Here is a 27,210-nt window from a genome sequence, read left to right on the forward strand (position 1 = left end):
GCAGGGCATCAGAGTAGGACTTAGAGCGTGGAGCTGCTGTCTCAGACTAGCCGAGGGCTGTGCTTAAAGGGACCCGACCCCCACCCCAGATAGACAGTTCTCGGGGTGCCCCGCTTGCAAAGCAGTCCTGGCTTGGAATGCCTGGAGTACCCACACTGGGCACATCACAGCACTCGGCCATCAGCCCGGCTGCACTTGCCGCAGGCTGCCATCTGGGGAGAGGGGGCAATTGGGGGGCTGCAGGAGAGGTTCCACCCAAAGAAGCCCGCAGAGCCAGCCCAGTCCCCTCCCCATCGGGGGCTCGTACCCCATTCCTCCCTCACCTCCTTCCACTTACCCTTCCCTAGCCCCCTTCCTGATGTACAAAATAAAGGACAATTGTGTTCAAAAATAGAATCTCTCTTTATTGAACAAAACTGGGGGAGACTGGGAAAAGGAGGTGGGAGAGGGGAAGAGAGAGGGTAGGAGAGGGGAGGGCAACTACAATGATGAGGGGTTTGGAACAGGTCCCATATGAAGAGAGGTTAAAGAGACTGGGACTTTTCAGCTTAGAAAAGAGGAGATGGAGGGGGGACATGATAGAGGTGTATAAAAGCACGAGTGGGGTGGAGAGGGTGCATACAGAAAAGTTCTTCATTAGTTCCCATAATAGAAGGACTAGAGGACACCAAAGGAAAGGAATGGGTAGCAGGCTTCAAACTAAGAACAGAAAGTTGTTCTTCACAAAGCAAAGAGTCAACCTGTGGAACTCCTTGCTGCAGGAGGCTGTGAAGGCTACAACTAGAACAGAGGTTAAAGAGAAGTGAGATCAAGTCATGGAGGTTGGGTCCATGGAGTGGTATTAGCCAGCGGGTAGGAGTGGTGTCCCTGCCCGAAGTTTGTGGAAGGTTGGAAAGGGATGGCACAAGACAAATGGCTTGGTCACTGTCTTTGGTCCATCCCCTCCAGGGTCCCTAGGGTTGGCCGCTGTCGGCAGACAGGCTACTGGGCTAGATGGACCTTTGGTCTGACCCAGTACGGCCATTGTAAGCTCAGGGTCGGGGGTCTCAGTGGACCACCTTGATTTTCATGCAAACCTGCTCCTGGGTGGCCAGGCTGGCAGCTCTCCTGCCCTAGACGGCCGCTTTCCTGTGCCTAGTGCAGAGGTCGTGGACAAGGTCCACGATGTCTGCACTGGACCAGGTGGGTGCCCGCCTCTTGCAGTCCCGGGCAAGCTCCCGGGAGCCGCCAGCCTGGTCCCGGGAAGAGGGGGAGGGCTGGGGGGCATCAGGTGGCCGGCTCGAGCCGTGCCAGGTGCAGGGTCTGCTTGCTGGGTGCTGGCAGGCTTGCACCTGGCACAGGCACCGTAGCCAGCCTGTGCCCCTTTAAGGGGTCCAGGGCCGGGAGGGGGGCAATAGAGTTTCCCTGGTGTTGGCCAGAGTGGCCCCCAGGGAAAGCTGGGGAGGGCTAGCCTCCCACTAGCTCGAATTAAGGGGCTTCACAGCCCTTAATTCGAACTAGTAAGTTCGAACTAGGCTTAGTCCTCGTGGAATGAGGTTTACCTAGTTCGAACTAAGCGCTCTGCTAGTTCGAATTAAGTTCGAACTAGCGGAGCGCTAGTGTAGCGCCTATCAAAGTTAATTCGAACTAACCTCTGTTAGTTCGAATTAACTTTGTAGTGTAAACATACCCTGTTTCTAATGATCGAATCACCCACTACTAACACCTGCCTCTTCCTAACTGGTGTTCCCTCCCCCTCAGAGGTATCCTCAGTGCAAAAGGATACCGCAACATCCTCTGGGAGGAGGGACCCAACTATGGGATGATTTCCCTCTGCTCCCATTGAATGCTCTGTTCCCTTGAGACTTTCATCCTCCTTAAGAGCACTGGGGCTCTCAGACTGGAGGTGGGACAGTACTACAGTGTCCCGGAAAGTCTCATCAACATAGCTCTCTACCTCCCTGAGCTCCTCCAGTTCAGCCACCCTGTCCTGCAAAGCCCGAACTCGGTCTGAGGGTCAGGAGCTCCTTGCAATGGGTACACACATATTCCACCCGCCCACAGGGCAGGTAATCATACCTGTTACACTCGACGCAATAAACAGGATAGCCCCTACTCTGCTGCTGAGCTTCTGTCTCCATTTTTCTAATGAATAAGTTTAAGTACAAACTGGGATTCTTTTTAAACCTCTGGGCTACGTTTACACTGGCACCCTTTTCCGGAAATGCTTAAAACGGAACAGTTTTCCGTTATAAGTATTTCCGGAAAAAGCACGTCTACATTGGCAGGATGCTTTTCCGGAAAAGCACTTTTTACGGAAAAGCGTCTGTGGCCAATGTAGACGCGCTTTTCCAGAAAAAAACCTGGTCATTTTCGCAATTGGGGCTTTTTTCCGGAAAAGACTACTGTGCTGTCTACACTGGCCCTTTTCCGGGACAGTTTTTCCAGAAAAGGACTTTTGCCCGAACGGGAGCAGCACAGTTTTTCCGGAAAAAACACTGACAATTTTACAGTAGATCGTCATTGCTTTTCCGGAAAAGCAAGCGGCCAGTGTAGACAGCTGGCAAGTTATTCCGGAAAAGCAGCTGCTTTTCCGGAATAAGTGGCCCAGTGTAGACACAGCCCTGGAGTATAGATTATTCTAAGAGTTATGTTTTAAAGAAGGTCAGAAGTCACTACTGCCCTCTAATCTCCCCCTCTAAACTCCTGTTAGCTGTTCCTGGTCGCTGAGTCACATGCTTATAGCTCTGGTAGCCCCTCCCCCGACTGAGGCTCAGCCAATTAACAGAGGCTTCTAGATTTCAAATCTTTTAGAAGCTGCTCGTTATCAGCCTCCAGCCTTATCATCAGGTGCCTCCATGTACCCATCAGTCTTCCAAGTGCATGTTGCACTGTCAATCTGCAGCCACTTAAGTCCTTTCTCCAATCCAAGTATCTAGTAGGAGACTTCATAAGCCAGGGAAGCAGAGGGTAATAATAGGAGGAGTGATAACATCATCAGTGTCTAGAGTAGTTCATGGAAACAAAAGTTGTGCTTCTCATTGCAGAAAACAAGCCACTGTTTAAAATCCCATTATCATTTGAAGACCACCCCACATTCATACTGGTGAATCTTTCATAGTGTTTGGCCAGGCCTTGCAGCATCACATATTTATGCATTCTGGGATTGTTTTTACTGCACATAGTTAGAATCTAGTGAGAAAGTAATATACCAGGAGATGTCTGCCCAGAATGCTGACCTCTTGTTTTGAAACAATGCAGCACTGTGCTTAGCTGGGGATTACAATGCAGCATTGACAAACTGCTTGTGCAGCCAGCGCTCTGCATCACTTAATGCAGATACACAAAACCTGCAACAGCTTTCAAGTGCAGACAGGCTTTGTCCACAATTCTGACACTTGAAAGTGTAAATGGCAACTGGAGATTTGAATCCAGTGGAACAGATTCACTCTTGCTAAATGGAAGCTCTAGTCTTGATGCTACTTTTTTATAATATGTATATATATTTCATGTTTTGGGGAATATTATAGTAGGAAGAAGAGATGAAATAATGAGAACTATAGAGACACAGAAATGATACTGAAACTTTGTTTTGTTTAGACAAGAGGATTCATAGTTCAACTTAGACAGGTAAGATGTTGCTATATTGTTCAGGATTAGTGCAGTATATTCCAATTTAAATATCTATTTTTAATTTAAACATTAGCTGGCTAGTAGGAATCATGTGTGCAGCTTTTGGTTGGGACACTACCCTAGTACAGAATCATAGAAATTTAGGGCTAAAAGGGACCTTGAAGTCCTCGAGTCCAGCTTTCTGTGCCAAAGCAGGACCAATTAAACCTAGACTATCCCTGACAGGTGTTTGTCCAGCTAGTTTTTAAAAGCTTCCAGTGATGGAGATTCCATGACCTACTTTGGAAGCCTCGTCCAGTGCCTAATTACGCTTACAGTTAGGAAGTTTTTCCAATATCTAACTTAAATGTCCCTTGCTTCAGATGAAGCCCATTACTTCTTGTCTTACCTTCAGTGGCCATGAGGAACAAGATCACCAGTCCTCTTTATAACAGCCCTTGTCATTCTGGAAGTCTTACCATGTTCCCCCTCAGGCTTCTTTTCTCAGTGTTAACCATGATAGCTTTTTAAACTGTCTTCATAAGTCGGGTTTTCTAAAGCTTTTATCATTTTTGTTGCCAGCTTTGGTCTCTCTCCAGTTTATCCACATCATTTTCTGTTGTTCTCCTCAGGATTGTTTCCAGTTTGTCCACATCTTTCCTAAATTGTGTTGCCCAGAATTGGACTGGTGTGAGGCTTCACCACTGTCAAGTAGAGTGAGACAGTTACTTCCCTGTTTCTTATATACAACACTCCTGTTAATACACCTCAGAAACATATTAGCCTTTTTTGCAACTGCATCACATTGACAATTTATATCCTATTTGCAGTCCACTATAATCCCCAGATCCTTGTAAGTAGTACTGCCACCTACACAGTTATTCACCATTTTTCGTTGTCAATTTGCTTTTCTTCCCTAAAAGTACTTGTCACTTGTCTTCAGTGAATTTCATCTTGCTGAATTCAGACTAGCTCTCCAACTTGTCAAGGTAATTTTGAGTTTTAAACCTGTCCTCCAAAGTGCTTGTATCTCCTTCCAGCTTGATTATCATCTGCAGATTTATAAGCATATTCTTTACTTCATTATCTAAGGCATTAATATAAATACTGAATAGTACCGGGCCCAGGACTGACTCTTGCAGGACCCCACTAGGTATGCCCTCCTAATTTCAAAGCAAACCATTGAGGCGAAAGAGAGGAAATAATTTCTTTGCTTCAGTCAATGCAATGGAACTATTTTTTTCAGAGTCATGTTGAGCCAAGATAATGTTGCATTTGCAGCTTACATTAAAATCACTATCATAACACATGATCTGGAACAAAGCTCCTGAAAGGTAATACAGGTTGGACCTCCCTGGTCCAGCACCCTCGGGACCTGACCCATCCTGGATGAGGAATTTTGCTGGACCAGGGATGGCCATTTCTGGCTCCTCTGCCACCAGCCCCCTCCAGCCCTGGCCCAACTCCTGCCCTCCCAACTGGCTCTCCCCTTTCACTGGTCCTGCTGCCCTGTCAGCTGCTGTTACCCTACCAGGAAGCCCTGCCCCTTCTGCATACCAGGCTCCTGCTGTTGTGCAAGTTCCTCCTGCTGTGCCAGGCATCCCCACTGCCTCTGCTTGCCGGGCTCCCACTGCCACACCCAGCAACTCTGCTGCCTTTGCGCCACCTGTGAGCGCACCGGGCTCCTGCTGCAGTGCCCAGTAGCCCTTCTGCCTTCGGGCACTGGGCTCTCAGTGCCACTCCACTGCCTCTGCACGCTGGCTTCCTGCTACAGAGCCTGGCTCCTGCCATTTCAGGTGGCCCCGCAGCCTCTGCATTGTCCTCCTGCTGTGTGTGGGGCTCCCACAGTCCTACTGGGAAGCCACACTGCCCTGCCAGCTTGCAGGGCTCCCTGCTACTAGCCCTCTCCACCAGAACTCTCTGGTCCTGGAACATGTTGCCGGACCAGAAAGTCCCAGTTTAGAATGTTTCAACCTGTCCTAGAAAGCAAACAGTATGATGCAGTAGTTTTCAAACTTTCGGATTGGTGACCCCTTTCACACTGCAAGAGTATGAGTGTGTCCCACCTTATAAAAACTACACTTTTAATTTATATTTCAAACTATTACAAATCTTGGAGGTGAAATGGGGTTCGGAGTGGAGGCTGAGAGCTCTTGACTCCCTCCCAGCAATAACCTGTCACAACTCCCAATTTGAGAACCTCTGGCATAAGGGAACCAAAAAAAAGAGCCTATTATTACACAGTCTGAAACCTTTGTAGTGGCATTTTTGTTTAACTTTTGAAATTGCCATTGGACTGTAATTAAAACCAATTGCTGTAGTACTACATTTAGATAGCACTTCTATTGTATGTACATTTGGTACAGTAAATGTATGAGGACCTTTCTATTTTAATCTCATTGTTCATTTTACAGTCATTCTTTGAGTGAGATAATTTAGCAATCTTAAATGTATCATAAACACTTTGCTTGCGTAAGTTCACTGTCCCACATGTTGGTACTTAGACCACTTACAGAGGGAGAGAATGAGTCTGCTCTATAGCCTTAATTGTGAGCCAATTGTCTTTAATTGCTCAAGCAGTAGAACAGGGGTCGGCAATCTTTTCAAACCAAAGAGCCAAACTACATCAAAATTCAGAACAGATGGTTAACAAAGAGTCATATAAAAATGCCCATTTGAAAATATACAACTTAATATTATTGATAATCGACATTAATTAATAATAGCATAAATGAATCATCGTACTCACAGACTTTATTCAATGGGACTTCTGCTGCTGCATCTTTTTGTACATTTCTTTGAAGTTTACATCATGACTAGTCAAATCCAGCTTCATGCATGCATTCAGGTTGTCTTCTGTCAATCTTATGGCAGAGGGCTGGGGATGTGGGGGTCCAGTAGTCTGGGTTGGTGTATATGAGGCACTCAGGGCAGGAGGTCTGAGTGTATGATGGACTCAGGGCTGAAGTGGGCGGGGGGGGGGGGGGTGTGCAGGAGTATTATGACACTGTAGTCAAATGGTGGCTGGGCCCTGTTTGGGCTTTTTGCTCCTCACATTGCTCTAAGGCTTCCTGTCCCAGGTAAGGTTGCCAGGTGTCCGGTATTTTTTGCCTCCTGTCCGGTAAAAGAAATCAGAAAATACCAGATACCTAAAATGTCCAATATTTTCTGGGGGTTTTTTCCCCTGCCAGGAGATGAAAATACCAGGCACCTGGCAACCCTACGACACACTCAGCAACTGGGCTCGCCCCCAGGCCCCCTGCTTACCTGGTTCTGCAGGGAAGCTCCTTTCTGGCTCAACCAAGAAAACAAGATGGCCACCGGCAAAAAGCCTAAAGTCCTGATCAAGGAGAAGCAATGCCTTCCCTGGGTCTTAGTGCTCAACCTCTCTACTTCCTATCCCTATTCTGACTCTGCACGCACTTAAAGGGGCCATGCTGTTTTAATGCTGTTTTATTTTATTTATGTATGTATTTATTTATTTTGCTTAATAACTCTTGGGGTCCTTTTTTTTTTCCCCTCAACAGAATTTTTCCACTGGTGTTTTCTTGTTGTTTTTTGAGAGGGGTGAGGGAGTCTTCGGTATTTTTGGTTAAACCAGCTGGCAGCCCTAGTCCCAGGCATGGCCTCACGATGCTCCATTGGCCCGATTTGGCTCTGGGCTTTTCCATCCCCACCCCCTCTGCAGGAAGCTAGCGCTGGCTCCAATCTTGCTGGCTGGAGCGTGGAGAGGTGGGGGGACAAGAGGGGCTGAGCTCAAGCTGCAGGCCATATTTGGCTCCTAGGTAAGCCATGTATTGCTTACAAGCCATAGGTTGCCTACCGATCTCTGCTGAAGAAGTTCATGCACTAAGCTCCAGAGCTCCTGGGTTCAGTTCCCCCTGTCAGCGTTACACTTGGTCTATCACTATAAAACAGGGGCTCACAAGGCACATGTGGCTCTTTTACAATTTAAGTGTAGTCCATGGAGCTCCTCACATTCTCCTCCCCATTCTCTGCCTATTAGGCTGCGGAGTGTGTGGGCCTTGGGCCATCTGCCCTGTGGCGAGGTGGTGGGGCTAGGGCCTTCTGCCAGACTGGTGCCTCTGGGGGAGGGGGCACAATTTGAAGGCTTGAACCCCTCCCCCAACAAGAGTCACGTCCCCAAAAATCTGAGTCACACATATTCCTGCTCTCTTACCCTCAGCAGCCCCTATTTGCAGCTCTTAGCTCCCATGGAGAGGCAGCAGCAAACATCTGGAAACTACAAGGAAGAGCCACTGTTTTCACTCCTTGGGATGAGGCAGGAGTGAAAGCAGTGTCTCTCTGCAGCACCAGCTGTTGGCTGCTGCCACTCCAGCCATCGCTTCCAGCTTGCTGGTTCCAGCAGTTTCTGTGTAGGGAGGGGGCCTGATAGCACCATGCAACCAAGTGGGGCCAGAAAAGATCAGAGGGGCATATAACCCCCCTAAGTATTACATCTGGCTTCTGCTAAGTGGGACAGGGGTCTTGGGGCTTCAACCCCTACCAGCTGGGAACTGTAGATAGAAAAGTTAAGTCTTCCAACATAGCCAAAAATCCAATATAACCTTTACCTGTAGTAGATGCACGTAATGTGGGGTGTGGTTTTTTGCTATAATTGCATTCTAAAACCTATACATATGATATCATCCATTAATTTCTTCTAATTATAATCCTTCCTTAAAAGTATGTCCTGTAGTATAATCTTCTCATCCTTATTATACATATATAACAAAATTACTTTTAGCAAAACCCATAGATATGTAATTATCCTTTAAGTAACTTTATAGCCACAAAAGCTTAGTGTGAGAAGGACTGTGAAGCAGGTTATAACACAACACTAAAAACACACATGGTCATTACATCATAGTTAATTGCAGTTGGTAAGTATACCTACTTGGAAAAAGTTTGGCTAATTAACTTCTCAAAACCAGAGTTCTCAGGAAATTTTGCTTCAGGGGTAACGGTATTGTTCAGTAAGGTACAGTTTTTGGCTTACGAGGTAACAAAATGAGGTATAGGGTAGAGGAAACTTAATATTTAGTTGTAAGCAAAATTAATGGATTATCTCATACATATATTTCACTGGGGGTTTCTTATGTTACAAAAGGAACATTAGAATTCTATAGTCAAGCAGACAGAAGTAAAATGTTATCCTTGTAACTGAGACTAAGTAGCCTGTGTCAGACACAGCTTGTGAAAAAGCTTTTCTCTTAACAGCACATAACGAAATCCAGAACAAGAACAATTTCCTTTAATGTGCATACTCAGAAAATGGCAAATAGAGTTCCAATTACTGTAGGTGCCCCAAGAGAAAAGTCACTTGGAAAATAGTCCCCTGCTACTTTCTGAAGAGCTTGAATCTACTCATAATTAATACTGACGATATTTTTCCCCATCTGAATAATTCCCAAATTATTTTTCTCTGAATACATTTTAATTAAGAGCACCATGATCTATGTGAATGGGATGTTTGCATAATGTGATTTATTTGTTCTCTTATAACACCAAATAATTTTTTCTTAATTGTGTTCTAGTCTACAACAGAATTGATTTTTTCTTCATTTGAACATGGTGTAAAGAAACTTAAACAAGACTTCTCATTTTTCTTTATGAAGCAAGACTACCACTGCATCTGTGTTCTGAACACATCCCACGAAACTGATGTGAGACAAAACTTGCTCTCAAGTTAAACAGTTCAGTACTGTAAGGATGTGCCAAAGTAAGCTCTAATTGAGAACACTGTTTCCCTTCTACTTCTTCTCATCTCTTAGTGGTAATTACTTTGATGTTGTTGTGGGTACAGATATGACATTTAGAAATTCAGCTTTTAAATCCTAGCATAATGTAAGTGCCTCAGTTGTTGCTGACAGAAAAGCTGAAATAGCAAGGAGAAATGTGCCTGTTACATATTTACTTTGGCACATCCTTCTGGTGCTGCAGTGTCTAACAGAAAGTGCCAATTACCATCTGTTCTTTCCCATCTTGTCATCCGAGATTCCCTTCTTCACTGAAAATTTATCTCTTCATGGGGAGATTCTATCCCTCTCTCCCTGAACACTATTATTTTTTTAAAACAAACTTTCCTGTTTTTTACTCTCAGCTTTACACTGTCATTCTGGCTGTCCATTTCTGTTTGAAACCATCCCATTACTTTAAATCCACCAGGCACATCCTCATCTTCGCCCCCCCTGCAAGTGCTTCCTTAAAACCAATTTCTTCCAGTAATCCTAGCCAGATCTCACCAGTCATTTCTCCACACCTTACCTTTGCTGAACTGTTGTCCTAGGTCTTGTCTTCTCCTTGCTCAGATTGTAACTGCAGGGCGTGAAATGTTTTCATTCTACAAAAACACCATATACATTGCTACGTACTCTACTTGTAACAGGATTGAGATTCACCGCTACGACACCTCCTGCTAGTTGCTCCAGGAATGATCTCTGTCCTAAAATAGAGATGTGAATGACTAGTCGACTATCCAATAAGATTGGAGCCTGGGGTCTGAGGCTTTGAAACGCTGTGTGCAGCCCAGGGCCAGCTGGAGACTCCCCCATTGACCCTGGGCTCCATGCGGCACTGCCATTTTGAAACACTGCGGGAAGCACGGGGCCAGCAGGGGACTGCTTGGGGGCTGTCGCTACACTTCAAAGGTGGAGGCACCCTTATCAACTAGTCAATGCAAATTGCATCTACTATTGGATTAGCCGATTAATCTGAATTCAACATCCCTATCCTAAGCAGAGTGCCCCTTCTCGCTGGTGTCTTGCCCTTCATCACACTGCACTCTCCACGTTCATACTCTGGACCTGTGTCACTTCCAGGACAGCATCTTCTTCAGGATACTGCCCTACAGCAGTGCTCACTACACTAGTCTCTTGCCCCTCTTTGGAGGTATCAGCAGTCTTCCGTCTTCCACTTGCCCCCATGGCCAGCTGCAGCCAAGACCTAGCCCCTCACCTCAGGGCAAGCTGCAGTCTTTAATGGCCATCATCCTTGGTGGCAAAGTGTGGTGTAAGTGGGGGGCACCTAATCCCACCCACTAATCTGGGTCCCAGCACAGGGATCCTCTGGCAGCAGCCTTGTCCTGCCTTCTTTCATTCTCCCTTAACACGGCCTTCTGTTCCCTAGCCACTTCCCCTGTGACACTTGCGCCCTGCTGGCTCTTATATCAAGGCCTGTAGCCTGACAGATATCAGGCTGGAGCCTCTTTTGGTCTGCTCCCCTAAGCCTGCCCAGCACTGCTTTATCCAGAGTGCTTCTCTGGGAACCAGTCCTGCACCTTCCCTAGTCAACCCCCCAGGAGCTGCTGAGTAGCTCTTTATAACAGGGCTGCCCCAGCAAGCTGCCTTTTTTGACAGGCTCCTTCTAAGAGCCTTTTCCTCATTGGCTGGGGCTCTGAGCAGGCTCCCTCCAGCCTGCTTTTAACCCCTTGGCCAGAGTGGGGTAGTCAGGAGTGGCTCGAGGCCAGCTGCGGCAGCTGGCACCCTAGGTGGAAGGTGCCATTGGCTCCCCCGCCTGCTCGGCCGTCTATGGCCGTGACGTAATCATGGGGCGCCCCGGTGCCCTGTGATGTCATCATCAGGCGCCCAGGCCGGTGGCACCCTAGGCAACTGCCTAGTCTGCCTAGGCTCATGGGCCGCCCCTGGGGGTAGTCACCCCACTACGCTGCTATATAAATGATCCTAATACATGAGCAAGTTTTACTGATTTAGTTTGCTAATGGTGGTGGGATAGGAAGAGGTTTACAGATTCACTGAATGAGAGAGACATTCTCACTCTGATCTGATTGGAATCATCATAAAGAATTAGCAAATGAATATCACATTGTATACAGAGGACATACGTAGGCACATAATCACATCTAATACCAATTTGCATAGAATATGTCTCTTTCATTTATTTGAAGACCAAACTAAGGGAAGCATTAGAATTGATACTACGAACACAGGGGAGGAAGAATAAGGTCCAAGAAAGACATTTGTTAGACACAGGATTCTGGGTTTAAGAGACATAGACACTATTTTCAGCCTTTTTGTTAATGTTTTGAGATCATTTATTGACCTGAGTCTGAATTTTACTTTAATGTCTTGCAGTAGTGTTGGCCCTATGCCTCAGTTTTCTTACCTGTAGCAGGAAGATACTACTGTGACTCAAAGGGAATTTCATTAGTGTTTGTAAAGTGCTTTGTGATTCTGATGGAAGGAGCTTTTGGAAATGTGGATTGATAATATTTCTTTTAATATATTGAAACCTAACTGTTAAAGTAAGGATCAAGATATGGTGGTCACTTCTGGCCTTAAACTCTGACATTAAGACAATTCTTTGGGGAGTTTACTTTGGATTATAAGGTTTTCTAGGTGAATCTTGGTTGTTGGTTTTCATTGATTTTTACATGCGTATTGCACTCTTTTTTTAATTTACTTGTGACTTTTTAGTTATTCTTGTTTAGATGTCCAAAAGTGTTGGCCATTGGCACTCACAGACTACATGTTAGCAAAATTATTTCATATTATTTTTTGTGTACTGAATTGTATTGACTGAGTTGTCCTCTTTTGTGAGGATCAGGGAATGCACACTTAGCAATTAAAGGAATCCTGCAGGCCTTCTGCACATGGAACTCCCTGAAATATCAATGGGAAGTTGTGAATGGGGGACTTGCAGGACTGATTCCAAGTGGAGGTAATTGTGTAAAGTTGTATGCCAGAGTTGAGGACATTTAATACATCTTGTTTACTTATATGGCCAGAATGTTGATATTGGTACTAAAGGTTAATTACTTTAATTAAAAAACACCCACAACAAGATTATACTTTGAAGAGTATTCAACAGAAATGTATTATGAAGTTGTATAAAAGTTGCATGTGAAAGACAAGACATTAATCATTGAATACTGGATGATTCACTGGAAAATGTTATGCAACAGGGAATTTGCCAGGGAAATAGACTAAGGATAAACTGTTAGAGATGACTCATAAAACCCCTCTTCCTAACTAAAAACCCTGGTGTGTGTATGTGCATGTAGTGTGCCATCAGTGGAGTCAGTGGGGATTGTTAAAGTCACATAACTGAGAGGTAACTTTGGTCTGTGTTACTTGCTAAATAAAGGGCTTTTCTATAATATTTTGTGCCAGAATGTTTTACTAAACTAATTCCACAGAGCCACTTCTCTATGTGGGTGTGAGAAACTGGTGTTACACTCTGAAGTTTATTTAGTGGGATAATGGAAATTAAAATTCTACTCAGCCCAGCCCTTGTTTTGGGTACAAAACCAATTATTGTAGAGTCACGGCAAATTCCAAACAAATTTCCAGCCTGGTGGATTGTGCTAAAATCCATTTGATGAAATTCTGGCACTGTAGAAATCCTCCAGCAGCTGCTGTATGTATATTGTCCCAAATAGAAATGTTTGAAAATAGAGAAATGTATACATATTTCAAAGACAAGTCTTCATCTTCATCCTTGGATCACTGTTATACAGGCAGTCCCCGACTTATGCAGATCCGACTTATGTCGGATCCGCACTTATGAATGGGGTTTTTCTCACCCCGGAGCTTGCGAGCGGTGGGACCGCCCAGAGCGCAGCGGTCCCGCCACCGTGTCCTCTGGGGCGAGAAAAGCTGCTCCGGGTCTCCCTGGTGTGCTGAGGGGGACTCCCCAGCACAGCAGGGAGACCCGAGCAAAGCCGCACAGGCGGCGGGACCCCGCTGCCCGTGCGGCTTTGCTCCTTTGCCCCAGAGCAAAGCCGCACAGGCGGCGGGGGCCCACCGCCTGTGCGGCTTTGCTCGGGTCTCCCTGCTGTGCTGGGGGGGACTCCCCCAGCACAGCAGGGAGACAGGAGCAAAGCCGCAGAGGCAGCGGGACCTCTGCGCCTCCACGGCTTTGCTCAGGTCTCCCATGTCTGCTGGGGGGGAGGGAGCGCACTCACTGCGCCCCTCCCCCCAGCAGACCAGGCTTTTGTTGCGGGATGCCTGGGGTAGAGCAGCTGGGGTGCTGCCGGGTTGGTCCTGCGGGGACCTACCCGGCAGCGCCCCAGCTGTTCTGTCCCAGGAGTCCAGATTCAGCCGCTGTTGAAACTGATCAGCGGCTGATTCCAGGAAGCCGGGGGCAGAGCAACTCTGCCTAGGGCTTCCTGTAGTCAGCCGCTGATCAGTTTCAGCAGCAGCTGAATCTGGAGCCAGTTCCGACTTACATACAAATTCAACTTAAGAACAAACCTATAGTCCCTATCTTGTACGTAACCCAGGGACTGCCTGTGCCAGAAATGATAGATCAGTTTTTGTCCTCTTACATCCATGCAATCCCGCAAACTTTTATTGGACTCTGAAGTTGGTAGGATTGCAGAGATACAGGCACAGATGCATAATGCCACCTAATGTTTGGCTGCAGATGTTTAAATGTATAACCCTGCTGCTGGAATACATCAATAATAACTTTTTAAATTTCATACATTATAGAGGTCGCTTTTTTTTTTTTTTTTACTTAAAACTGAAAAATAAACCTGTAATTTTGTTGTGTTTCTAATTATAAGGAGGTTGCCAGATAATAGTGATATATTAAAATCAACACCACTCACCAGGGTTTTTTTCCACTTTTTTCTCTTGGGTTGTCCTCTGAACTCCTGAGACCCATGTATTCCCCCCCTTCTCTGCTGCTTGTTCCTTCAAGGATCCACATTGTGATCAAATTAGCTTCAATCAAATAGGAGTGCCTTCTGGAACAAAACAGTAGCACTTCTGAGTTAGGCAGCAGATTACTATTGAGCATCAGAAGAGCACAATGGAAAATAAGACCACTGCACTGCTCCTGACTTCTTATAACTGCAGAGTATGGTCAAGCACTCCCAGCTGTTTAGCTGAGCAAGTTCAAGTCAGTGAGCCCCTTTACATTTTGAAATCCTGTCATGAGATTTTTGTCCCATTAGATATATTGGCAAAGATGGATCAGTCTGGAGAGATACCAGTGTAAGGCCTCCTGGTAAATCTGTTAAATAAAGGGACTTAATGCATATGTGTTATCAATAAAACATAAGGAGTGTTTGTATAAAAGCATGAAAATACATTGAAACTTAAATAACTTCCAGATTGAATTATTTTTCCAGCATAGCCGTTACAGACCAAGTAATGCAACTTGCATTTGACATTCATGATGCTCAGTCTGCTTGCAGAAACCTCATGGTCTGCTGGTGAATAAAAACTAATGACAATAAAACATATTAAATCGTAAATCAAAGTAATAATAATCTCAGGTACCCGACTGAAAGTAGCGAGCTCTGTCTTAAGCTAATGCTTCATCCATAGAGTAGTTTATGTTCTTGTGCTTGAGTGTTTAACAGAATCTCTTAGAACCAGATGTGTTGCATACTACGTGTGCTGCAGTGTCTGGGAGAAGAAGGGTGAGGTAATCCTTTACATTTTTAGAGCGGTATTCCTTTGTAAGGGGGAGAGCTTCAGCTGTGAGTTTTGAAGTCCTGTCTGTAATAGGGATGTTAAATATCGGTTAATTGAATAGCCGAGTAACCTCATGAATTCTTATCAGTTAGTCAACTATTCTATAGTCTCTGGGTGCGGGGCCAGCAATCTGGCCTCACTTCCGAGGAGACCCCTGCCACTCCGTGCTGCTGCCTCCATACCAGAGGCAGCAGCGTGGGGTACCAGGCAGGAGATGGTCAGCAAGGTGAGCCAGTTTAAAAATCAGTGCCCCATGCAGACCAGCTGCCTGTTGCCCTGTGCTGCTGTCTCTGATAGAGGCAGCAGTGTGGGGTGGCAGCAGCCCCTGTCTAGGAGGGGTATGACCTCCCAGACCTGGCATGAGCCAGAACTGAGCCCACTACCTGCCCGCCTGGCTCCTAATACACTTTAAATGCAGAGCCACAGTGGAGGTAGGTTCCAGACCCAGCATGAGCCAGGACTGAGCTGGGCTGTTGGCCAGCCTGCTAAAAAAAAATTACTGGTAAGGATGATGGGAAAATATGAGTAGTCGATAGCATTAATCGATAAACTTTTGCTTATTGGTTAATTGATTAATTGACTACACTATTACATCCCTAGTCTGTCATTTACTCATCCTGCTGTACATTTTCTGCAAAGGCAGGCTGTTTGCCTGTTATTTTAACTGATTTTTTATAAATAACTTGTTGCCTTTTTGTTGCTGCTAAGAATAGCAATTATCTTCAGGCACTTCCTTTTCAATCCAGGTATGACCAAATCTATGGCAGTTTGTGGTGTATCATGGTACAATTCACTATGCTCTCTGAACTCTGCACCTTGGTGGAAAAGGGTCCCAGAATTAGAAGTACGATGCATCATTCTGCCTCTCTTTCTCCAACTTAATCTAACTCTAAGAATTATTTTAACAATCTTACATTCATGTGATGATCAAAACTGACATTTCAAGGATATACACAGAGAAGACTATTTTGTTTTGTAATATATCCTGAAAATTCAGCTGGGATGCAACATCTGGCTGTCAGCTAATTTTCTTGCCCTCTTGATTGAGGCACAAAGAATTGAAATGACTTCCTCTTCCCTAACACAGTAAGACAATGATTCAGTTAAGGTTAAAAGACTTTCTTTGCTTCCTGATCTCTGCAAGGGCCACCAGAGACCATTTGGTTGTCTTAATCCTTAATGATTAATATTAATGTTTCCCAACATGCCCACTGAATTGAAAGAAAGAATTGGATGGGTAGAGCAGAATGTGTCTAATTCATTGCTCCGATATGACTTATAGGAACACAAAACAAAATCACCAAAAAAAACCCTGTGGAATATGTTGTTTATAATCATCACAATGTTCATTATACTTGTGTTGTTTATCCCTTTTTCCTGGCATTTGTCTAATTAGATCAGGGTGGGCAATAATTTTTGACAGGGGCCCACTCTTAAGATTTTGGAAAGTGGTCAAGGGCGTCACTCTTCCACAATATTAATGGAGGAGATGCGGGGTCTGGGGTGTAGGTTGGGTGCAGAGGGGAGCTTGGGGTGTAAGGGATTGGGGTGCAGGAGGGAGACTGGAGTCTGGAAGGGAGTTTGGGTGAAGGAGGTGGTTGTGACCTAGGGCTGGGGACAAGAATGCAGGGGTTTGGGATGTGACCTAAGTTAAGAGGTGATTGTGATCTGGGGCAGGAGATTGGGGTGCCAGATCTGGGAGGGAGTATGGGTGCAAGGGGGGACAGAGGGTTTGGGTATGTTGGGGGGAACAGAGGTTTGGGGCAGAGAGGGGCTGAGATGCCAGAGGCAAGCTGTGGCCAGGAGACTTACCAGCCAGCACACAAACAGCCTGCCTACTTGCAGAGCTTAAAGCATTTCCCTGCCTAGCCATGTGCTTCAGTGAATAACCGAGCCAAGGAGAGGGGGCATGGTTCTTCTTGGTTGCCTGTTATTCCAACAAGCAGCTCCCATTGGCTGGTTTTTGGCTAGAAATCGGCCAATGGGATTGTGCTGGTGGTGGGGCAGCTCCTGAAACTTCCCCCCCTCCCCTCCGCTCCTGTTTTGAAACAGAAAAGAAGCTCATCAGGTGCGTTTCTGCACGGCACATGGGCTGCGGGACAAGCAGGGGAGCCTGTCTGGGTCTCCCTGCTGCCCCTGCAGGCCTGATCTGGTGGCTTGGAGGGCCAGATCTGGCCCACAGGCCGTATTATGCCCAGGCCTGAGTTAGATGGTAATATCTTTAGGGTAGGGGTTCTCAAACTTTGTGATACCGTGGCCCCCTAAAATGCTAAATGAATTTGTGTGATCCCCCCACCCTCACTGCTCCACGAGTAAAGCTAATCATTTTATTAGGATTAGGATTGGACAAGAAATAAATATGCCAATAACTTTAGACAACTAAATTTTTATTGGAAATAGATAAATACCAAATTTGGAATCATTGTTTTAATGTGAAGGATGAGCTTGTTTATTGTTGCATAATTTTTTAAATCTGGGTTTCATTGTTGAGATAGCCACTGTCAGTTCTCGTTCCACATTTATTTTTGATCGATATTTGCTTTTTATAGCAGCAACTGCAGAAAACCCTGACTCACACAAGTAAGATGTTGCAAACGGGATCAGTATGTTCATAGCCTTTTCGCTTAATTCTTTGTACTCATTTTGCACACTGATCCAAAATTCAGAGAGAGACATTGCTGAGAATTTTATTTTTAAAGCAGTCAGAAGATATATCAATGTTTTGCTCCTCCTTGGTAGTAGTGAGTGCACCAGCTATTAGTTTACCATCAAATGGGTTCCTTATCCAATCAAAAAATACCGAACACACACACACACATGCAAAAAAAAAAAAAAAAAAAACCAAAAAAACCCTGTAGAGGAAAAAAAAGGGGGGGGGAGACCAAAGTTGTTAAGCAAAAGTTGTACCACTTTGTCCAGTTTGGGACTGCACACTAACCACCAATGCACCCACCCCTCCCCTTGAGCCAGGCCCCCCTAGCGCCCCCTCATCCCAGTTTACTCCTCCCTGCCTCAGACCCCGACCCCCATGCCAGTGCACTCCCCTCCCCTCCTGAGGCAGGCATCCTCAGTGTCAAGAGCCCCACTCCAATCAAATTTTCCCCCTCAGAGCCAGGCATGGAGGAGCAATCTTACTTTTAAAGTGGCTGCTCCTGCTGCCAGGCCCAGCTGCCTCAACTCTCAGCTTGTAGGGGAGGCTCACGTGGCCAGCTGCTCGTCTCTGCTGGTCAGGTGGGCCAGAGCAGCGCATGCACTCGGCTTCCACCCAGCCCAGCACCCGCCTAGTGTGGTGCCCGGCAACTGCTTCCTTCTGTCCCCCCTTCACTAGACTCTGCGGTGCTCCTCACTCCCCCGCCCACACCAGATGCAACAGGGGAAAATTGACCGGACTGTCTGGAGATGCCGGGGAGACACAAATACAAGAAAAAAAACGGATCCAGCTGCAACCCCCCTGTAAGTTGCTTGAGAAACGCTGCTTTAGGGCAAGGACTGTCACTTATTCTATGTATAAGAACAGTAGCTAGGACAATGGAGCTCTGTTCTTGATTGGCCCATAAGTACTACTGCAATAAACACAAGTTGAGTGCTGTTGAGTAATTCTCTGAATTGAAAATGGATCCTCTCAGTGCAATGCTTTAACTTTCTTTGATCTATGTACATGCTGAATTTGTTTTATTGAAAGTTTTACAAAGCTTAGTGTTAAAAAACACTTGTATGAATATTTTTAAAAATAGTGTTTTTTACTGTGACTTAATCTTGTGAAGCATCTGCAAATATTTCATAAACCGTAAACACAAATATGAACAAGAATTCATCCAATGAAATTGGAGATAACAAACTTAAAACTATTACAAGGAAATACTCTGCATCCTCCCCCCCCCCCCTCCGGCAGCAAAAAAAAAAAAAAAGCACAGTTAAACTGTGGAACTAAGGATGAGCTGCTTGTATGGAAAAGTATTGTAAGGACATGTTTTTCTTAAATGCTATTTTTAAGCAAAGAATATCCATTTTCAAATGGATGAGTTTAATTTTTATACAAATTAAAAAGAAAAAAATGTACTAAATCTTTAGCTGTTTAGCTGTTAAGAATATGTCTTAAAATGTACTTTTGAAAGGCGTTAAATAAAAACATATTGTTTTCTAGACTGCTCAGAAGAAGGTATCATCTGGGTATTTACTTCAGTAATTCCTATAAGGATTATTCTTTCTGGAGAATAGTTGATTTCCAGACTGTAAATACATTACTGTGGGATGAATGGAAAGATCTCTTTCTAAAATCTGGCATTGAGCCACTATAAAAAATAATGTTAACTTGCTTTGAAGTTGTAATCTCAAAGGCAACATGCCAACAATACTACATCAAGAGACCTTAGAGAGTAAAAATGCTAAAAGTGTATTGTTAACATCTCTGAAAAATGCTAGTACAGTGATATAGAATTAGAAAAGTTAAAGAAAAAATAGTTGTAATGAATCCTTCCCTTACCAACAGAAAACTGGCACAAGTGTAAAGGACTTTTAACTTTCATCTCTGGAGACAGCACTGTCTAGTTGACAGGGCTGGCCTTACCCTGAGGTGAACCAAGGCCGCCTCAGGTGCCAGACTGGGGGGGCACCACTAGGACCCAGAGTATAGAAAATTGTGTCTGCTGCTGGTGCATATGTATTCTCTCTGCTCTAGATGCACAGAGATGGTGGAGTGCCATGAGACGAGTAGAACAGGAAGAAGGCAGAATTGAGACCTTTCAAAATTTTGGCCCAAGAGAGGGAGCATGGAGGCGTCATTTGAGCTTCCCGTGTCAGGTGCCAAAACGTTGTGGGCTGGACCTGTTAGTTGATAGAGGAAAAGGTTTTGTGCCAGATTCTCAGCTTCATAGAGAATGCTTTGCCCTGCTTCAGTAGCACAAAGCAACTTTAAAGAACTGGCCTAAATAGCAAACTGGGGATTCTGTAAATATTGTAAAGCTAGTTAATACCATCTCCTTCTGGTATCAGTCAATACCATCTCCTTCTGGTTCTACCACGCAGCCCAGGGATCTTGAGGTGGCAGGAAGAGTAGGCTGGACTTTTTTTTTTGGAGGCCATTACAACCTAGTGCAGCTTAGAACTGCTGTGTGTCACTGTACCATATCTTCCTCTCCTTGGGTGCAACAGTTAAGCAAAATGTGGGCACAGCTAGGGGCCTGGGCCTCCCCTCTGTGTTCAACAGTGACTGAGAGTTTTATATGCACTTTCAAGGGGACTGAGAGGTGGATACTGAATACAGAGAGCAACACAAAGCCTGTGTCCTGTTATGCAAACCCCTCCATTGAGGTGGCCTTTGCTACCAGAGAGATTTCCTCTCCCTTTATAACCGGTACCTCTCATGGCAGCTACTTTTAACTGACACCATGACCCTTTTGATCAGTAGGGGAAGACCTGTGCAGTGGACAGAACTTTCAAAGGTGATGAATGTGCTTCAAGGAGCTCACTACCAGAGGATATCAGAATAACCTTTTACCTCAGGGAATTTGAAATGAATTGCAGAACGAATATTTTTGAGTTGACGACTCAGTAGCACATTTTTCATGTGCTCTTGCACAGACACAGAATACACCCACACAATTGAAAAAAATCCATTCAAGGTTTTTAGTTCCACAAGTGGGGATGGGAGAGGAGAGGGAGATATTTTGTTTTGAAACTTTTGTGAGGCACTTGGTTACTATTGTGATGGGACCGTAACAGATTCCTGGACAGTTCAGAATGGAACCCATATCTCAGTTGTGGTATGACCTGGGCTAAGTCACTTCATTTTTATGTGCCTCAGTTTCACCATCTATTAAACAGTGATGATATTTACATGCCTCTGTCAAGTTCTTCACAATTTTTAAATATCCCTTCAATTCTGATATATAGTACCACTGCTGTATTACTCCTAAGGTGCCTGCTAGTAAATTGTGTTGAATTGGCTAATTTTTATGGAGAAACACTTCCAGTCTGAAAAGCTGAAACTGGCAAACTTTCTTTTTTTTTCTTGTACTGTATTCTAGGATTTGTGTGCTAGGTTAGGGAGAACCTGGATTAGAGAGCTCTGAAGAGTGTGGCTAAAATAAATTATTAGTTCCTCTAAGGATAGAGAGGTATTTATGACATTTTGACTGAAACTTTTCAGCTGTCAGTCATTAATTAGCCTTTAATTCCCATTTTCTAGACTGAATTTCTGAGGAATTATTTTAAAAGTTGGAACATTTGCATGTGCATGTGCAGTGCATCCTTAAAACCTGTGAATGTATGCACATAAGTATCTGATTTGTCTCCAAGTGCTGTTTTTATGGATGATAATTATGCCAGCACAATTTATATGCCAGCCTTTGGAAAATTGACCCCAGAAGTTTAACAATGTCTCTAGCCTCACAAAGGTTCTAAATGGCATCAGTCAATTTTAGCCCTCAAGTAACTGGGTGAACTCCATTAACTTAGATGCTACAGTTCTTGTTGAGCTTCAGGGATGAATGTGGCCCAGCATTTTCAAGTAAATATTTTATTTATCCCCTTGAGCAATTTCAGAGCATCAAATTATTCTGTGCAACAAAAGCAACAACTTCGACAAAAACCCCTTCCAGCACTGGTGAGAGTATGGAATAATGTGTGTTATAAACAATGTCTTCCATACAGAAGAGTTTTGAAATAATTAATATTTTAGCAATCTCTCAAGCATGATGGGTCTTCCAAATATGACATGCTTTAGAAAAAAAGCCAACAATAACCAATCCAGTGCACACATATTTATTGTGTTTAAAAGGTTGCTCAGAAACAATATTAGTATTAGAGAGCAGTTGGTTTGGGGTATTTTTTTCACTTGAATCGTAAAACAGTTTAAAGATGTTCCAAAGATGTTTAATATTTTAAGTATTGTTATATCTAATGCTCTTTATAAAGTACAACCAGCCTGAACCCAGAAATTTGGAATTAAGAATGGGTGAAACCAAGATGGTTTTGTTTTGGCAAAAAATCATTACTTGGGGAAGTATTTTGGATCTTAAAGTCTATGTATTTTTTTTCTTTTGGAGAGTCCACAAGAAAGCAAAGGGGGGAGGAAGGCCTTCTGAACATTTCAACCTCAGTCTACTTTTTACACTGTTGACGTCTGGTGGGAGGAGAGTAAATGTAGAATATCTTTTCTCCCAGAAGCATTCAAGGACAAGATTGTCTGCTTCAGTGTTCTTCACTAGTTTATTATGCTAAAATAAGTAATAGTAATTAATACTCCTACTACTAATTAATAATAATAATGGGTCTGTGTGAGGATTTGAAGCTTTAATATATGTATTCTATGTATTCTCAAGGAGAGGCTGGGAGCAGAGGTCTGTAGTGACCATTAGTTACCTTGGCAACATTATCAGATTACTTTATCTACCATGTTATAATATGGTTGGGCCCCAGCATAGATGGGCTTCTAGCTACTTACATTAATTCCTAAATTACTTCCATTTTTTTTAAAAGTGTAGGTGATATGTCTCCAGTAAGTTAACAACTGGATTGTGCTTTTCTCTTGCAGTCATTATGTTTCTTGAAATATTCCTAACACTGGCCTTGGGGACCATCGTCTATCTGTTCCTTTCCAGAAGGAAGGAGGAGACGTTACCCATTGAAGAGGGTTGGTGGGGGAAAGGGCAGAAACCTGACTCTGAAGAAGATACAACTGTTCATCCATTTAAGGTGGAAACCACAGAAGCAGAGCTGAATGTAAGGAAACCTTTCTCCTGGGGAGAGGAGAGTATGAAGTGACAGGACAAATACAGGCAGTCTCCGACTTACGCGGGGATTTTCTCGCCCCGGATGACTGGAGCGGCGGGACGCCTGGTCCCGCCGCCTGCCTCCTCCGGGGCGAGAAAAGCTGCTCCCCGTCTCCCTGGTCTGCTGAGGGAGCCAGCAGACCAGGGAGACGGGGAGCAAAGCGGCGGAGGACCCAGGCCGGACCCGCAGCGCTGATCTGGAAGCGCCGCGGGTCCGGCCCCGGGTCCTCCGCCGCTTTGCTCTGCGTCTCCCTGGTCTGCTGGGGGGGGACGCAGCTAGTGCCCCCCCCCCCAGCAGACCAGGGAGACGTGGAGCAAAGCCCAGGGCCTGTGGTAGAGCAGGTGGGGCGCTGCCGGTTGGTCCCGCAGCACCGCGTCTTGGCGCTACTGGACCAGCGGCTGAAGCAGGACGCCTGGGGCAGAGCAGCTGGGGTGCTGCCGGGTTGGTCCAGTAGCGCCGAGGAGCGGCCACGCTACTGGACCAACCGAACAGCACCCGAGCTGCTCTGCCCCAGGCGTCCCCAAGTCAGCCGCTGCTGAAACTGACCAGCGGCTGACTACAGGAAGCCGGAGGCAGAGTTGCTCTGCCCCGGGCTTCCTGGAATCAGCTGCTGATCAGTTTCAGCAGCAGCTGACTTGGGGACGCCTGGGGTTCTTAAGTTGAATCTGTATGTAAGTCGGAACTGGTGTCCAGATTCAGCCGCTGTTGAAACTGATCAGTTTCAGCAGCGGCTGAATCTGGATGCCAGTTCCGACTTACATACAGATTCAACTTAAGAACAAACCTACAGTCCCTATTTTGTACGTAACCCGGGAACTGCCTGTACATGATTTGTTTTGGAGTTATTTTAAATTAAACCAGTAACTGAATTTATAAAAGTGAAATACAGTGGTTGAAATTAAGGCCTAATGCACAGATCTTAATAGCAAGGGACTTTCCTGTGCTCTCAAAAAGTAATAGTGGATAAGTAGACTTCTGTATCCCAGTGTTTTATTTTGTTTTGTTCTCAGATGGCTGCTATCATATTAGCATATGAACCTACTTTGTGAGGTCCAGAAAATACTTCCAGAAAGTATAGCACATAAAAGTGGAATTTGATTTTAACGACCATTCCACGTTGTGCTTGCCCGTACCTCTGACTAATTATTAAGGCTGTAAATTATAAAAGATAGATTGAGGAAATGTCTTTACTCATTTCAGAAACAGATAAGAATTTCTCACCCTCTTGAGTGCCTCTTGGCTGCAAGTAAAGAACAGCACAGCTCTAGAAAATGTTCTTTAAAGTCTTTTGTAGGATGGCCCTCCTTAGCATTAAAACACTGATACCATGGTAAGGAGTACAGTGAAAATCTTGCAAGTCATAGAGATTGTGCTTGTATGTGTACGTTTCTACATATTTGGGAAGCTTGCAGTTTTATAGAGCTACTTGGTCTGCTGTTCACATGGGTTGTCCCTGTTGTTCCTTATAACAGGTTTCCATTGTTTTATTGATCGTGGCTTCTGTTACTTTTACCTTCTTTCACTTCAGGATTTAAATAGAAGATGATCTCTTTTAAATGTTCCCTTGCATGGTAAAATTGTGGGTAGATGCTTACTTGTGGGTTACCTCTAAATTAAAAACATGGTTTTGTTTTATATAAAACTATTATAAAATAACAGTCCAACAATATTAAACTATATTGGTTGGGCATAAATAGGGCCTTGTATAAACTAGGATTTAAAATTGTGATGTTAGCATGTTAACTAAGACTTTTTATATAAATCTAGCCTAGACAAGTCACTTTACCTTGCACATCTATTAAAGCCTGGAGAATACCTGGTTGTACTAAAGACTAGAGAAAGTCTGGACTTATACTTGGCCAGTTTAGTACATGCTAAAGTATACACTGCGTTGTCTACCTTAGACTTTTAGAAAGCATGTTAGCTGATATCATAGGCGTGCGCACAAAGTGTGCTGGGTGTGCCTATGCACACCCTAATGTCTCAATGGGACGGACCAAGCCACTAGTCCAGGGGCTAATCTGTCCCACACACAGTCCGCGCCGGCCCCGCAGCCAGGGGAGCGCCGAGCCGGGAGATGTCAGCCACCCACCGGACTGTGCACCCACTGCTGAAGGGGGTGGGACTAGTGATGTCAGGGGGTACGTGCATCAAGGGGAGGAGTTAGTAGGGCAGGTAGAGAGCGAGGAATTCAAAGGAGTTGTGGACACAGGATACAGGGATGGGGGCAGAGGCTTACCGAAGGGGGGGCAGTTGCCCCCAGGCACCATGCTAGAGGGGCGCTGGGCTGTGGTGGGAGCGAAGTGCACGCTGCTATGGGCCACATGAGGCTTTTGAACAGAGACCTGGAGTCGGCTCAGTGCTCCCGGCTCTAAACGCTGCGAGCGGAGGCAGCAGGGCCGGGTGGCAGCAGCGGCCACTTTAAAGGTTAGATTCCCTTACCCGGCCATTCCGTTCCTCCGGTGCCTGGCTCTGGGGGAGGGGAGGATTTGATGGGGGGTGCTCCTGGCGCTGGGGGGGAGGCTCGTTCAGGTGGAGGGGTGAGTGCACTTTGCTGGGGGGGGGCTGGTCGGGGAGGCGTGAGTGCTTTGAGATGGGGATGCTGGGGGGCCCTGACTCTGGGGAGAGATGAGTGCTTTGGGATGGGGGGGCTGGTTCTGTGCGAGGGGTGAATGCATTGGGATGCAGGTATTGGGGGGGCTGGCTCTGGGAAGGGGTGAGTGCATTGGGATGGGGAGGCTGGCTCTGTGGGAGGGGTGAGTGCATTGGGATGGGGAGGCTGGCTCTGTGGGAGGGGTGTGTGCATTGGAGGTACTTACAATTTTTTTTTAAAAGGTACTTTATAAAAAAGGAAAAACTTAAAAAACAACAAATAGTCTAGTGGCACTTTGAAGACTAGCAGAACACGTAGATGGTATTGTGAACTTTCATGGACAAAACCCACTTCCGCACATGAAGTCTACATGTTCTGTTGGTCTTTGAAGTGGTACTAGACTATTTGTTGTTTAAGATTTTCCTATTACAGACTAACTCGGCTACCCCTTCTGAAGCTTATGAAAAAAGATTGAGAAACCTTTGGGCAGGCAGGAGTTTTGGTAAAAATATATCAGACATGTACACACAGTGCCCGTTCTACCTCATCAGGTGCTGAATAATCAGCGCCACAGTTCTAAAGGAGTTGGCATGTGATAGATCCCCCCCCAAGTTTTGTTGTGGATTTTCAAAAAAAAAAAAAATGCTGGTGTTTTCTATAGGTCACCCACATCTCCCAGCCGTAGCAGAGACTTGGGATTAACATGGCTTTCTCACCTAAGGGTAGCCCAGATCTGTGTGTTTCTTAGGGATCAATGGCCCCTGATACGCAGGAATCACCATTCGGCCCTGTGCGGCTTGCTCTGGGGAGATAAATTTCCCAGGCAGGTGGGATGTTGAGCCCAGAAGATAAATGTGGCTTCCGGTGCCTCCATGTGCGGGTCCCACCCAGAGCGTTGGGGCTTCGAGCACTGTGGTTACTACGGTCTCACGTGTCTCTTGGAGACCTTCCGCCTGTCCCTGGGCCAGCAGCTGAAGCGGCTCCACAGACTCCAGCCCCGCAAACTGGAAGGCAGAATGTCGGGGAAGGGAAGGGGGGGAAAATAGAGGAAAGGGGTGGGAGAGGAAGGGGCTTGTGCTGAGGGGAGGGGGGCAGGGCAGGAGAAGAAAGGGGAAGGCACCAAGGGACAGAGTGGATGAGAGACAAATCCCAGGGGGCCAACTGCAGACAATGAGGAAAAGGGCAGGAGGGGAGGTGTTAGTGGGAGGGGGGACAGGGTGATGCTGGGAGAGGAGAAAGTAAGGACATTGGGGGCTAGAGGGGGGAGAGGGAGGTGCTGGGAGAAGGCTTGAAAGAAGGGGTGGGCATGAGGAAGGCGGGGATGGAGCAAGGCATGTGTGAGGGCACAGGGGCATGAGGGGAACGGGGGCAGAGGGTGGTGAGGGGGTGGACATCAGGGAAAAAGGGGGCAGGGGCAGTGAGGGAAGGGGGAGGCACCAGGAGGGTGCAGGGCTAAGGGAAGGTGCAGGTGCCAGGGAATTCTGGGTGTGAAGCAGAAGGGCAGACACTTGCAGGGGAGGGACCAGCACCAGAGGAAAGAGGCAGGGCAGGTGTGTAGAGGGAGGTGTTAGGAGAGGGAATGAGGAGCGGTAGCTCACATGATCAGAGTGGGGCTACTGGAGGAGTGGGCATAGGTGGGAGAGAAGGGCTAGTGGAGGGGGGCAGGTCTCAGGAAGGCTAAGGGCAGTGAGAAGGGCAGGAGTCAGGACAGCAGAGGAGGGTGAGGGGTGGAGGGGCAGGAGGCACCAGGGGAGCTGATGGAACAAGGGGAGGAGACATGACAGCAGAGAGAAAAGGTAAAGGTTT

At 45.8% G+C, this 27,210-nt stretch overlaps 1 protein-coding gene across 5 annotated transcripts in view; it reads left to right on the top strand.

Moving 5' to 3' along the window:
* Positions 1–27,210, top strand: part of EPHX1 (epoxide hydrolase 1) — a 69,307-nt gene that overhangs the window by 15,765 nt on the left and 26,332 nt on the right. For 3 of the 5 annotated variants that reach the window (XM_075925293.2, XM_075925296.2, XM_075925295.2), the window contains exon 3: positions 22,573–22,760. In XM_075925293.2, coding sequence (XP_075781408.2) covers positions 22,578–22,760 — 183 coding nt within the window. In that variant the 5' untranslated portion in view covers positions 22,573–22,577. Of the gene's footprint in view, positions 1–18,366; positions 18,492–22,572; positions 22,761–27,210 lie in introns of all 5 variants that reach the window. The other 2 variants (XM_075925294.2, XM_075925297.2) reach the window with 2 other exon arrangements.

The sequence above is a fragment of the Pelodiscus sinensis genome, chromosome 3 (assembly GCF_052426305.1).
Source record: "Pelodiscus sinensis isolate ZL-2025 chromosome 3, ASM5242630v1, whole genome shotgun sequence".
NCBI lineage: Eukaryota > Metazoa > Chordata > Testudines > Trionychidae > Pelodiscus > Pelodiscus sinensis.